The 14,094-nt window shown below is 36.8% G+C and overlaps 1 protein-coding gene across 3 annotated transcripts in view; it reads left to right on the top strand.

Moving 5' to 3' along the window:
* RNF170 (ring finger protein 170) overlaps window positions 1–14,094 on the top strand; it is a 29,796-nt gene that overhangs the window by 7,963 nt on the left and 7,739 nt on the right. For all 3 annotated transcript variants that reach the window (XM_004441216.3, XM_087418602.1, XM_087418603.1), the window contains exons 3-5: window positions 5,694–5,769; window positions 8,342–8,450; window positions 13,208–13,281. In XM_004441216.3, the coding sequence (XP_004441273.1) occupies window positions 5,694–5,769; window positions 8,342–8,450; window positions 13,208–13,281 (259 nt within the window). The remainder of the gene's footprint in view (window positions 1–5,693; window positions 5,770–8,341; window positions 8,451–13,207; window positions 13,282–14,094) is intronic.

Here is a 14,094-nt window from a genome sequence, read left to right as displayed (position 1 = left end):
GCTTCAAAGGACAGCATGAAGAAAGTAAAAAGACAATCTGCAGAATGGGAGAACATATTTCAAATCATATGTCTGATAGGCACTTGTATCTGAATATATAAAGAACTCAAAACTCAGTAATAAAAAGACACATAACCCAATTAATAAATGGGCAAAATATCTGAATAGACCTTCCTCCAAAGAAGATATGCAAATGGCCGATAAGCACGTGAACAAATGCTTGACATCAGTAGTCATCAGGGAAATGCAAATCAAAACCACAGTGAGATACAAGTAAATACCCACTAGGATGGCTTGAATCAAAAAGTCAGATAATAACAATTGTTGTTGAGGATGTGGAGAAATTAGAACCTTCATACACTGCTGGTGGGAATGTAAAAATGGTGCAACCACTTTGGAAAACTGTCAGTTCCTCAAATGATTAAAGATAGAGTTACCATATGACCAAGCAATTTCATTCCTAGATACACATACCCATGAGAAATGAAAACATATTTCCACACCCAAACTTGAACAGGAATGCTCATAGCAGCATTATTCATAATAGCCAAAAAGTGAAAACAACCCAAATATCCATCAGCAGGTGAATGGATAAACAAAATGTGGTATATCCATACAATGGAATATTATTCAGCTATAAAAAGAAATGACATACTGATACATGCTACATCATGGATGAAACTTGAAAAACATGCTAAGTGAAATAAGCCAGACACAAAAGGCCACATCTGAATCTGTTCATATGATTGTCCACAATAGGGAAATCTGTAGAGATAGAAAGTGGATTAGTGGTTGCTTAGGACTGGGGTGGCAGGTGGGGGTATAGGAGGTGATAGCTAAAGGGTATAGGATTTCTTTTCAAGGTGATGAAAATGTTCTAAAATTGACTGTGGTGATGGTTGCAGATGTCTGTGAAACCATTGAATTGAACCTTCTAAATGGGTAGATTGTATGGTGTGTGAATTATATCTCAATAATTATAAAATAAAAAATGGGTCATGACTAGGCAAATACAAATGAAGTATCTGCTCTTTACCTGTTAAGAATGGGATGCAGATAGAACTTTATTTTCACGTAAAAGTCTCCGTGATAAATTGTTGAGTGAGAGACACATCACAAAACCATAAGTCAAGTAGCCGATTTTGTTTAAAAATTTTTATAAGATTAATTTTATTTTAAAATATTTTTCTTTTCCATTATTTGTTTTTCTAATTTCTCTACTATGGATATTTATTACTTGTATAATAAAAGTCTTTTCCCCACAGATTGGAATGATGTGAAACTGAAAGTTTCTATTTAATAAGGCAATTATATATCGTAAATGCCAAACACTTAACAGTATTAGGCTGCATTAATCAAAATACCCAGATAAATGTCACTTTTGGATTGTATTCAGTTTGGGTCAAGAATTTTAAAATGGAAAACATTCAGGGGAGGTTATCAGAATGAATAAAGCTACGGAAACAAATCATATAAAAATGCTTGAAGGAACTGGGGATATCTAGCTTAGGGAAAAAGACGAACATAAAAGCTGTCTTTAAATATGATGAGGGCTTGTTTTGTTGAAGCAGAATTAGATTTATTCTGTGTAGCTCCACGGGCAGAACGAAGGCCAATAGGTGAAGATAAATAATGAGATTTGGGCTCAACTTAAGAAATAATTTTTCAAATTATATAAGGTGCTCCCCATTACTTGGTCAGTGTTTTGAATCTGTCATATGGTTGGGTGGGAGGTCAGTTTAAATTCCTGTCCCTCTCTTCACATTCAGATTCAATTGGCAGTTGTAATCCTGTTACTTCAACTGAAGTAATCAATTAGTGATGAGTTGTGGGAGGAGTAGCATGCATAGTTTAAAATTCAAGCAAAGGAACCTTCTGTCTCTTTCCTGTAATTTCTTTGATATTTTTAGTCATTATAATTAATTCTTTCTTTTGTATTGTGGTAACATATACATAACATAAAATTTACCATTTTAAATGTACAATTCAGTGGCATTAAGTACATTCACAGTGTTGTGTAACCATCACCACTATCTATTTCCAAAACTTTCTCATCATCCCAAACAGAAACAGTACCAATTATAATTCCCTCTCCCTCCTCCCCATCCCCTGGTAACCTTTATTCTACTTTCTGTCGCAATGAATTAGCCTATTCTAGGTAACTCATAAAGTAGAAGCATGCAATATTTGTCCATTTCTGTCTGGCTTATTTCACTTAGCGTAATGCTTTCAAGGTCTGTCTATGTTCTAGCATGTATCAGAATTTCATTCCTTTTTATGGCTGAATAATATTCCATTGTATGTATATACCACATTTTGTTTATTCAGTCATCTGTTAATGGACATTTGGGTTGTTCTCACCTTTTGGCTATTGTGAATGATGCTGCTGTGAACATTGGTATTATAGGGATCTGAGTCTCTGCTTTCAATTAGAATTGCTAGATCATATGGTAATTCTATGTTTAACTTTTTGAGGAACCTCTAATCTGTTTTTCAGAGAGGCTGCCCATTTTACATCCCCCTAGCAATGCATGAGGGTTCAATTTTCTCTACATTCTTGCCAAAACTTGCTACTTTCTGTTTTTTTGATGAGTCATCCTAATGGGTGCGAAGTGATATCTCGTGGTTTTGATTTGCATTTCACTAACGACTAATGATGTTGAGCATCATTTCGTATGCTTATTGGCCATTTGTTTGCCTTCTTTGGAGAAATGTCTAGTCAAGTCCTTTGCCCATCTTTGAATTGAGTTGTTTGCTTGTTTGTTTTTGAGTTATAGGAGTTCTTTATATATTCTTTATATTGCACAAAAGTTTTTATTTATTTTTTTGCGAACTGGGTTCGGCACAGTGTTGTGTTTTTTTTTTTTAAGTTTTTAATTTTGATGAAGTCAAGTTTATCTGTTTTTTTGTTGTTGCCTGTGTTTTTGGTTTCATTAAAGAAATCATTGCTAAATCCAAGGTCATAAAGATTTTCTCCTGTGTTTCCTTCTAAGATTTTTATAGATTTAGCTCTTAAGTTTAGGTCTTTGATTGATTTTGAGTTAATTTTTGTATATGGTATGAGGTAAGGATCCAAATTCATTCTCTTGCATGTGGATTTCCAGTTTTCCCAGCACCATTTGTTGACAAGACTCTCCTTACCCCGTTGAAGGGTCTTGGCATCCTTGTCAGTTGACCACATATGTGCGAGTTTACTTCTGGTCTCTGTGTTCTGTTCCATTGGTTTATGTGTTTATCCTTATGCCAGTACCACACTGTTTTGATTACTAAGTTTTGATATCAGGAAGTGTGTGTCCTACAACTTTGCTCTTCTTTTTCAAGATTATTTTGGCTATTTGGGGTCCCTTGAGATACCATATAAATTTTAGAATGGGTTTTTCTGTTTCTGCAGAGAATGCTGTTGGAATTTTGATAGGGATTGCATTGAATCTGTAGATAGATCACTTTGGGTAGTATTGACATCTTAACAATACTAAGTCTTCCAGTCTATGAACATTAGGTGTCTTTCCATTTATTTGTGTCTCCTTTAATTTCTTTCAGCAATGTTTGGTAGTTATGATTCATTTCTTTTTAAATCTTTTTTATTTGTTCTTTCCTTCTTGAGCTATTAGTAAGTAGCTGCCATTTGTTGACATACCAGAAGCCAGTCTGGTATGCATTTTAAAGTGGTATGCAATTTAACCTATCAACCACATACTTTTGCACATTTGTAAACTTTGATTCAAACTTTCTTTCTTGACCCAGGGTCTGGGTATCATTTCTTTCCTCATATCAGAGGTTCCTGGCTCCTTTCCAGGGCCACGTATAACTTCACCGGTTTGATAGTTTTGGTTTCTTCTTTCAAAGAACAAGAAGGACCATAAATCGTTGGTAAATACAATAACAACAACAAATGTACTTTGGTTCTATATTAGAGCCACTGTTTTCCTTGGCATCTTACTTTAGACCTGCTTAGTGTCAAATGCCCTGTCATTTTCTTGTAGCTAAGGTGATCATATGTTCCAGATTTTCTAATCTAGCTTTCAGTCTATCTTAATTTATCCCATTGTTTTCTAAATTTTTGGTTCTGTACTAATAGTTGCCAGTCATTTAATTACCTGAGCTACAGGCCGTGTTCAGCATCTTGGGCTGTTTGTTCTTATTCTTTGGCTATATATATATATTTTTTGTTGTTTTTTTGTGAGGAGATCAGCCTTGTGCTAACATCTGCCAATCCTCCTCTTTTTTTGCCGAGGAAGACTGGCCCTGGGCTAACATCCGTGCCCATCTTCCTCCACTTTATATGAGACGCTGCCACAGCATGGCTTGCCAAGTAATGCATCAGTGCGCACCCGGGATCCGAACCCGCGAACCCCGGGTCGCCACAGCGGAGCATGCGCACTTAACCGCTTGCGCCACTGGGCTGGCCCCTCTTTGGCTGTATTTTCACTTTTCTAATACTCTACTACCAGATTTAAGAATCTTATATCTTTTATGTAAAGAAACCAAAAGAAAGACCTTCCAGTCACATGGTTTATATCTATACTTTAAAAAGTCATGACTATCTTTTTCCAGTGAAAAGGGAATGGTTTTCCACTGTCAAAAATGGAGAAATGCCACTTAGCTCGGTATTTACTGGTATTTAAATGAGATGGTTCCGGTGTTGTTCCTTGATAAATTATTTTCACCATAGAGTAGCTTACTTTCATAGATCATTTTTTCAATCACAGGAATATAGCATTTTACAATAAATAATCCACCAAAATTTAAGGTGTTTAAACAGAGTTCAAGTAGTTTCATTGTATTTATGTTGAGCTTGTGATTAGATATTTGACTTAAATTGTTTTTATGTCCACTCTGAACTAATGGTTATATTTTGTCAGCTTTCTTTTCTAAAATTTGAATTTTTTACTAAAAATTAAATATTCGTAGGATGGATTTCTTTAATTTTCCCTATCCCGTTAGAATATTGATTTAGAGTTCTTATCACTGTTGGATATTGGTTCACCTGGAGAATAAAGACTCTTCTATAGAGTAAAACTGGGATTGTATGCACTTAAAATTATTGCTGTTAGAGGTTTAAATTTAGAAAAACTTATACAGCCAAATGAAATTAAGCTGATATCTTTACCCCTCCGTACCAACCTAGCCACCACTTCTAATTTCAATACTCACGTCTTATCCCATCCTTTTATATCAGCCACTAACTTCTTACCTTGGATTCTCCATTTAAATCGTTAATGTTAAGATACTAGTGGAATGTTAGGTTTTGGCTTCTCTACATTATGTAATTTTAGTTTTTGTTTTTCTCTCTTCCCCTCTCCTCACAGGTGAAAAGTTGGGACAAAGACCTAATTAGATATGGAAAAGTGTTCAAATGTATAATATATAGAATTATATAGCTGCTTATTTTGAAGGAATTTTACAAAAGAAATAAATGTGTTGTTTTTTATATTATTTGTGTCTGCAGTTTCATTAAATCCTCAAGTACTAGACCTCTGGATTTCATCATTTGCCAGTTAAACCTGAAATGAGCTGATAATCAGTGATCTCAGAATAGCCTGGAATCTTCAGTCCTGGAACTGGAGTACAGTCATATGCCGTCATTTACATTTAAGTTACCAGTAGAACTAGGTTGAAAATTAGACCCTTAAAGAAAACTGATTCATCTGACAATATTTTATATTCAAAGTTTATTCTGTTTTATTCAACAGAAATGCACATCAAAACATTCACCCAGAAAACCAAGAGCTAGTGAGGGTGCTTCGGGAGCAACTTCACTCAGAACAGGTACTGTTGTTATATAGACATGCATTTATGTAAGAGCAGATGTTATTACTCCCCTCGCATAGGAAATTGTGAGGAAGCATTAATAAATTACCTTTTGGAAAAGTAAAAAATGGGCTTCTTTTCTGCTTTAAGTTACCTTAAATTATTCTATTGATTGTATATTTTCAGATTAGGCAAATGACTAGTCTTAACATATTCAGATGTTTTCATGAGTTGTTTTTTAACTTGCTTTAAAAGACTGCAGTTTTCCTATTATTTACTCGTGAGAAAATAATTGCTAATTGGCTTTAATGAAAGGTAGTGGAAAAACTATTCTTTCTAACATGTTTTCCCCTAAGACCTACACGGAAATGACTATAAGGGGTGGCTTTTTTTTTTCCTTTTCTTTTTCTTCAATGGTAAAAAGTTAACAAAACTAGTTAGGCAAAGACAAAAACTTTTCTCCTGTGCCTCTTCTTTGCTTTTAACCAGATGGACTCTCTAAGAACCAGAAATGTAATACATTTTATAAAAGCTGCATTAAGTAGGATATTGTACATCTTCATGCCAACACAACTAACATCAAAAAACAAAAATTAAAAATTGATTTCCTAGCTACCAAACTTTAATTCCAAAGAGGGTTTTATAATTTATCCATTCACCAATATTTATTGAACATCTGTCATACACCAGACACCGTTGTAGGTGTTGGGAATTCAATCATGAACTAAACAAACAAGTATTCCTGCCTTTGTATGACTTAAATTCATTGATGCAAAAAATAGTTTAAGCATATTAGTAGTACTCTGTTCCAGAGCTATTGTTATCAATAATTCATGCTGGGATAGTTTTTGTAATTTACAAAGTTGTTTCACATACAACTATCTTGTTTAATCTTCAAACATGATAAGTAAGGCAACTATTATCTCCATTTAACATATTAGATCCCTAAGATTTGATTAAATTCACACTAGGATTACATGAATAGATCTAGCTATCCAGGAGTCTCAGATTGAGGTGGATCTTCCAGATTTCTTTGCACCACTCTCCCATTCATCTACCTCACACCTGCCTCAGGCATGACATGTAGTTCTAGTTAGAATAAAGCTAGAGACTTAGCCTATTCTGTGCTGTCCTATATGGCAGCTACTAGCCACATGTGGCTATTTAACTTGAAATTAAATAAAATTAAGTAAAATTAAAAATTCAGTACTTGAGTCACACTAGCCACATTTAACGTACTCAATAGCCACATGTGGCTAGTGGCTACCATATTGAACAGCACAGATAAAGCTTTCCATTCTTGCATAAAGTTCTGTTGGACAGCACTGGTAATTGGGTTTTTGTCAATTTCCAAAGAAGAATAATGAAGAGAAAAGGTAGAGAGGGGGACATTAAGTGCTGTATGTTTTTCTTTTTTGCACCATTAAAAATGACATAAAAGACTATAGCATCAAGTTGTGACTTTGGCTTATAGAATATTCTAGTATTTTAGGACTGTTTTAGGACACAGAGGATTTTAGTCATGGTTTATTAATTTTGGGTGACAAAAATCTTTGATTTAGTTTACAATTAAGAATAGCTCAGGGCCGGCCCCAGTGGCCTAGAGGCTAAGGTCAGCACCCTCTGCTTTGGCGGCCCAGGTTCGGTTCCTGGGCGTGAAGCTACACCACTCGTCGGTGGCCATGCTGTGGTGGTGGCTCACATACAAAAAGAGGAAGATTGACAACAGATGTTAGCTCAGGGCGAATCTTCCTCAGCAAAACAAAAAAGGATAGCTCATATTTAGCAATTTGATACTTTTTTTTGGATAATTTGATATTTTTAATGCCAGCTACTTTGTTTTATAAGATGTGTGCTGGGTGCTGTAAAAACAGCTTTTGTTAAGTGTTTTAAAAGATACACATTCGGTACTAGTACTACATAATTCTCCAGTTCCTGGGGTCTTACTCAATGAGTCCTACAGATGAAGTCCTCGTCCTCACAGCACTCACGCTCTAGTGGGTTCTTTGATATCTAGTACAATCACAACAGTGATATAACTGAGAAACATTAAAATTTGGTAATCTGACCACGTGAAGGATTAAGTTCAAGTTACCAGTGGTCTTAAATTTTTCTACTTCCCAAATGGCCAATTATTCTTCTGAAAGTTTAATTCTGATCTCTTGTGAGGTGCAGCATACACGCAACACTTGCTGGGAATGTATGAATGAAAACGATGTTAAAAATGAGAGAAAGCTAATACTTGGGAAATGGTTTGACATTTCTTATTCTTCAGTGTATGCATTAGCTCAGCCTTGTGTTACTCAGAATAACTTACTCTAATGGAGTAAAAGAGAAACTCCTGAGTTCATCTAGGTTTTTATCTTTAAACTGTGTTCAGGAAGGAGGATAGAGACCATGCAGTTTAAATAAAACACGAATATAGCTTCATAACTTTATCAAACTTATACGACCTTAAACTGTCACACATCTAAAATTTGGTGAGGATTACACAGTATTGACTGTGTTCTTAAGTATAATTTCACATAAAGATAATTGTGGAAAGCCTGTGTGTGTCGCGTATAAACATATACACATGTTTTCTCATCAGGATGCGCCGGCTGCTGCTCGACAACAGTTTTACACTGACATGTACTGTCCAATCTGTTTACATCAGGCCTCCTTCCCTGTTGAAACAAACTGTGGACATCTTTTTTGTGGTAAGCAAACAATAATATACTTGGTAAAAAGTGACGATTTAGACTATGTGTGTGGGGGCCGGCCCCGTGGCTTAGCGGTTAGGTGCACGCGCTCCGCTGCTGGCGGCCCGGGTTCGGATCCCAGGCGCGCACCGCTTCTCCGGCCATGCTGAGGCTGCGTCCCACATGCAGCAACTAGAAGGATGTGCAGCTATGACATACAACTATCTCCTGGGGCTTTGGGGGGAAAAATAAATAAATAAATAGACTATGTGTGTGCACAGGCTGGATTCCTAATTTTCTCTTTGGCACATTTTGTATTTCGTGAATAGGGTAGATTGCTTCTGATATCCTGCTCTACTTGTCAGCCACTTTTATTTAGTGTCTGTGGGTTCAGAGATTTAAAAAAACTAGTTATTCAACTTCTCATTAAACAGAAGTGTGTTTCTTTGAATAGTAATTCAAGTATATCAATACCATGCGGGCTTCACTGAATCCCTCATTGTTCATCACCTTTTGGTAGTTTCATTGATTATTCATCTTTCCCAAGGCAGGAAGTTTCTTCTCTCAAGGACCCTGCCCAAGACCTTCCCTTAGCTCTGCTACCTCTTTTTCACTCTGAGTCAGGACAGAAGTTCTTAGCCTCTCTTTCTTCATGACCTCAAGAGGTTTGGTAAGGGAGAATGAGAAACCTAGAGCATGTAGTGGGACAAAAAAGGAATGTTGATGTCGCTTACTTAGTTTCAGTAAGGGATGCTTTCTAACCCTGGTCGTTTTTCCTGACCCTCCGGAAAGATTTCTTAGGGAATAATGAGATATCATACAGTCCTTGCTTGTTATGGTCATACGAGATTGGGGACAGTTAGTTATTACATGCCTACTATGCGCTGGACACTTAACAACTTCATCGCATCTGACCCCGTAGATGAGGAAAGTGAGGCTCAGAGATGTTAAGAAATTTTACAAAGGGTAACCCAGCTGCTAAGGGAAAGAGCCAGGTTTTAAACTTAGGTCTCACCTCAAAGCCAATGCTGAAGTCTTTGTGAATGGTGGCTTATACAACTACCCTCTACTTAAGATTTAGCCAATCACTCAACCTATTTTTTATTGGTAGTATTTCTTTCCATTTGAACAGCTGTATTCAAGATAGGGTTCTAATTGCTCCCAAAATGTACTCAATTTCCATATAAAGACTAATTTAAAATGTAGTATACAATGATCCTATAAATTGCTTTCTCCTCTTTGTATCTTTTGTCTAAGATTCATTATATAGAATTCTTCGTTGTGTAATGTTATAATTTATACTGTTGGGAATGACATAAGTATTGGAAATCCATACCATGCAATGCAGGGTTTTCTACACCTAGTGCTCATTTAGTAAGTACTGACTAATCCCGTTATTGCCTCATCCGTTAATTTCAACCTCTGCCCTAAGGTTTTTGCCTAAGCAGATAACAAATTATAAAACACTATTTCAGTGTTTATCTTTAATTATCTGATGGAAATGCTAATGAGCAGCAAAATAATGAAAGATCAGACTGGGAGAATTAAACGGCCATCAGAGAAAGCAGATACTTTTCCCCCTTTCAGACCTCTGGTAGATACTCCTAATCAATTTGATGCTCTTTTTCTGAGTCTGGACGTGGCCTCAGCCATCCTATAACGCAGGACTGCAGGCAGGTGTTAGGAATCAGTGAGGTTTGGCAGACAAGATGAACTTGATTTGCCAACCCAGGCTTAGGTATTTCACCGAGTGCATAACCCGGTCCACTGAAAGATGGCTGTATCGTGTTCTTGGTTTTACCTCTGGGACTGAGGTAATAGGGTAGATTGCTTCTGATATCCTGCTCTATTTGTTAGACACTTTTATTTACTGTCTGTCTCTAGGTTCAAAAGTTAAAGAAAAAACTAGTTATTCAAATTCTCACTAAACAGAAATGTGTTCCTTTGAATAGTAGTTCAAGTACATTGATGCAGTGTGTACCAAGAGCACTTGAGGGCCGGCCCCATGGCTTAGCGGTTAAGTGTGAGCACTCCGCTGCTGGCGGTCTGGGCCCAGATCCTGGGCGCGCACCGACGCACCGCTTCTGCGGACATGCTGAGGCCGTGTCCCACATACAGCAACTAGAAGGATGTGCAGTTATGACACACAACTATCTACCGGGGCTTTGGGGGAAAAAATAAATAAATCAAAAAAAAAAAAAGAGCACTTGAGCTTAGTAGTTCCTATACATGGAACGACAGCTCTGTTCGTTTATGGTGAGTTGAGAATAACAGCGACAGACTTCACCTTGCTTGCATTCATAACCCACATTATTTTATTTAATTCTCCAGCAGTTTTATGAGGTCTTATTCCCATTGTACAAATAAACACATTTAGAGAGATTGTGCCCCAGATTAAAGTCTTGGAGTCATCTCTCCCACCATCCTATTTAGGTGGATCTCTCTTTTTAAAGAGGGGGAAAGTTGAGGAAAAGGGAGAACATCAAGCATATCATAGCAGATGTGTGTGAACTGAAGTGTCTGATTGCTGGACCCTAGCTTCTCAGTGCAGGCAAGTGGTCGTTCCATAATTTGCAAAACAAGGACACCTATACCCCAGTTTGTGGAAAGAGATGTGGGATTAAATAACTTATGTCAAAACACACTGAACTTTTGGGTGAAAAGGAAATAGATAAATCTAAGGCACCATTACAGATGGTAATAATAATACTAACAGATTTATAAGTTGTGCTTTTATATAGTTTCTATACGAAATTGGATTGCTCAAAGAACTTAATAAATATTATCTAATTAACGCAGCACTCTGAGAGGAGGAAAAGAGATGAGATAAAGATTGTTTAGTTTTTAAATTCATCTTCAAACTGTTGAGCCAGTTTCTTTCCACAGTCACTGTAATGTCCCATTTGGACGGCCTGTGCTTAGCCGTTGGTTTGCTCACCGGTCTCCTCACACACCATTTATTTCTGCCTCCACGTTGCTCTTGCTGTTCATAGAACCTGGAGCATCCTCCCCGCTATTTTCTGCCTAAGTCTTACCTCTGCTACAAAGTTCAGTTCAGATCCTTTCTCCTCTGCAAGTTACTCTAATGCATCCCAGAGAGTTCTCCCTCTGTGCACTCCTTTTGTACTGAGTTAATATTACACAATTCAAGATGTAATACCTTCTGATTGATTTGAACATGTCACCTGGGTCTCCTCAATTTGATTGTCATTGCTTGTTCTGAATTCTGGACATTTATTTGATCTGGAGGAATCAGCATAGGGAACACAGGAGGGCTAAGCTAGGTTGCTCCAGCAAGAGTAAGACTACAGAGAAGATCCTGGGGGCTGAGAGAGACAGGAAGCACTTGGTTCAGATTCACAGTGGGACCTGGGTGGTCCGAGAAACAGGTGTCCTGCAGAGAAGAAAACAAACTGGCTCCTTAAACATCACACGGTATTTAAAAGTATTCCTTCTTCGTTTGTTCCTGGTCTGAACTTGAGTGCTTATTCTCTTAGTTCACCAACCACTTTTCGAGGTCTATAAGCTCTTCCTTTAGGCTGTGTTTAGCTGTTTTGCTGCTCATGAACACCTTAAGCAAAACCAAATACTTCCAGTTCTAAAGTTGATTCAGTTATTACACTGGATGATAAACTTGATCAGGGCAGAGAGCATGTAATCTCTGTGTCCTCTGGTTCCTTGCTTATACTGCTTAATTGCTGTTAGTGATGTTTAAGTAACTTGGCTTTCTAAACTCTTAAAAAAATAGAAGTTGTATTTTTGTAACATACGTACCAAATTTGGAACAGAAAATTTATGCTGTGATTTGTTGATTGTCATATTTACAATGATGTTTAATTACTGTTTTATTTATTTTACATAGGAAATGCAATATTTTTTTTCTTTTTTTTTTTTATTGATGTTTTAATGGTTTTTAACATTGTGAAATTTTGGGTTGTGCATTTTTGTTTGTCCATCACCATATATATGACTCCCTTCACCCCTTGTGCCCACCCCCCACCCCCACTGCCTGCCCCTGGTAACCACAGTACAGTTTTTTCTGTCCATGTGTTGGTTTATATTCCACATATGAGTGAAAGACAAATACAGTGTTTGTCTTTCTCTTTCTGGCTTATTTCACTTAACATAACACGCTCCAGGCCCATCCATGTTGTTGCAAATGGGACGATTTTGTCTTTTTTTATGGCTGAGTAGTATTCCATTGTATATATATATACCACATTTTCTTAATCCAATCGTCAGTCGAGGGACACTTAGGTTGCTTCCACTTCTTGGCTATGGTGAATAATGCTGCAATGAACATAGGGGTGCATAAGCCTCTTTGGATTGTTGATTTCAGGTTCATTGGATAGATTCCCAGTAATGGGATGGCTGGGTCATAGGGCATCTCTATTTTTAAGTCTTTGAGGCCTCATAGCATTTGAAGCAGTTAATGCATGCTTACTTTTGATTGTGTAAAAATGTCTGTCTTAGCTGGTAGTTTAAATAAAAATATTTTCCAATGGCTGGGAGTTGTTATTAGATTTGAATTTGTCAGCAACTAGAAGGATGTGCAGCTATGACATACAACTATCTACTGGGGCTTTGGGGAAAAACAAATAAATAAATAAATAAATAAATAAATAAAAGATTTGAATTTGTCTGAAGAGTTGGTTGGGTGAAGTAAAAAATATTTTAAAATAAGGTGATACCGTTAAAATATTTCAAATCTTTGAAACTTTCTGAGGATACGTGGACTTTAAAACATCAGTATTAATGTTCTTTTTTCCCATTAGGTACCTGTATTATTGCGTACTGGCGATATGGTTCATGGCTGGGGGCAATCAGCTGTCCAATCTGTAGACAAACGGTAATGTTTGTATCCAGAAAGCATCATTTATGCTAGTTCATTTTGTAAATTTTTATACTTTTGTGTCTAACTTTTGAATTATTTTGATATTTTCACCAGAACTTCATTTATCCAAAGCTTCTATGATGTTACTCCATTATTTTTTTTTAAATGTCTTTAAGACACCTCAAAAAAAGGGAATTCCCTTTGAAATCCTTCAGTTGTAGTAAAAAACAACCGGTAAAGGACTCCTCCCCCAAATCCCAGTTAAGTCTTTGTTGTAATACCAGCAGAGGAATCACTGAACTTAATCACACTTAAGCAAATATCCCCTACATATACTTCTTTTGAAAAAAATTGTTTTTCCTTTTTAATTTATTTTAATTGATTTTGTTTTATTTTTTTTTTTTTTGGTGAGGAAGACTGGCCCTAAACTAACAGCTGTTGCCAATCTTCCTCTTTTTGCTTGAGGAAGATTGTCCCTGAGCTAATTTCTGTGCCAGTCTTCCTCTATTTTGTATGTGGGTCACTGCCTCTGGCTTGATGAGTGGTGTGTAGGTCTGCGCCTGGGATCCGAACCCGTGAACCCCGGGCCGCCAAAGTGGAACGTGCAAACTTAACCACTATGCCACCAGGCCGGCCCCTTTAATTTATTTTTAATCTGCCCTTCTCCAGTGAGGGTCCAGATAGCTTTAAATGATGAATAATGATTTTTTTAAATGTCCCTTTTGGAGACATAATCACATTGCATTATCCAGGACAGATTAGACTATTGTAGTTGGTGTAGAGGCTACCTCAGGAGGGAGGCAGTAAGTTTTATAAATATATATTGAA

Source organism: Ceratotherium simum, chromosome 28, assembly GCF_057802395.1.
Source record: "Ceratotherium simum simum isolate JZ-2026a chromosome 28, ASM5780239v1, whole genome shotgun sequence".
Taxonomy (NCBI): Eukaryota; Metazoa; Chordata; class Mammalia; order Perissodactyla; family Rhinocerotidae; genus Ceratotherium; species Ceratotherium simum.
This window is presented reverse-complemented; position numbering and strand designations above follow the sequence as displayed.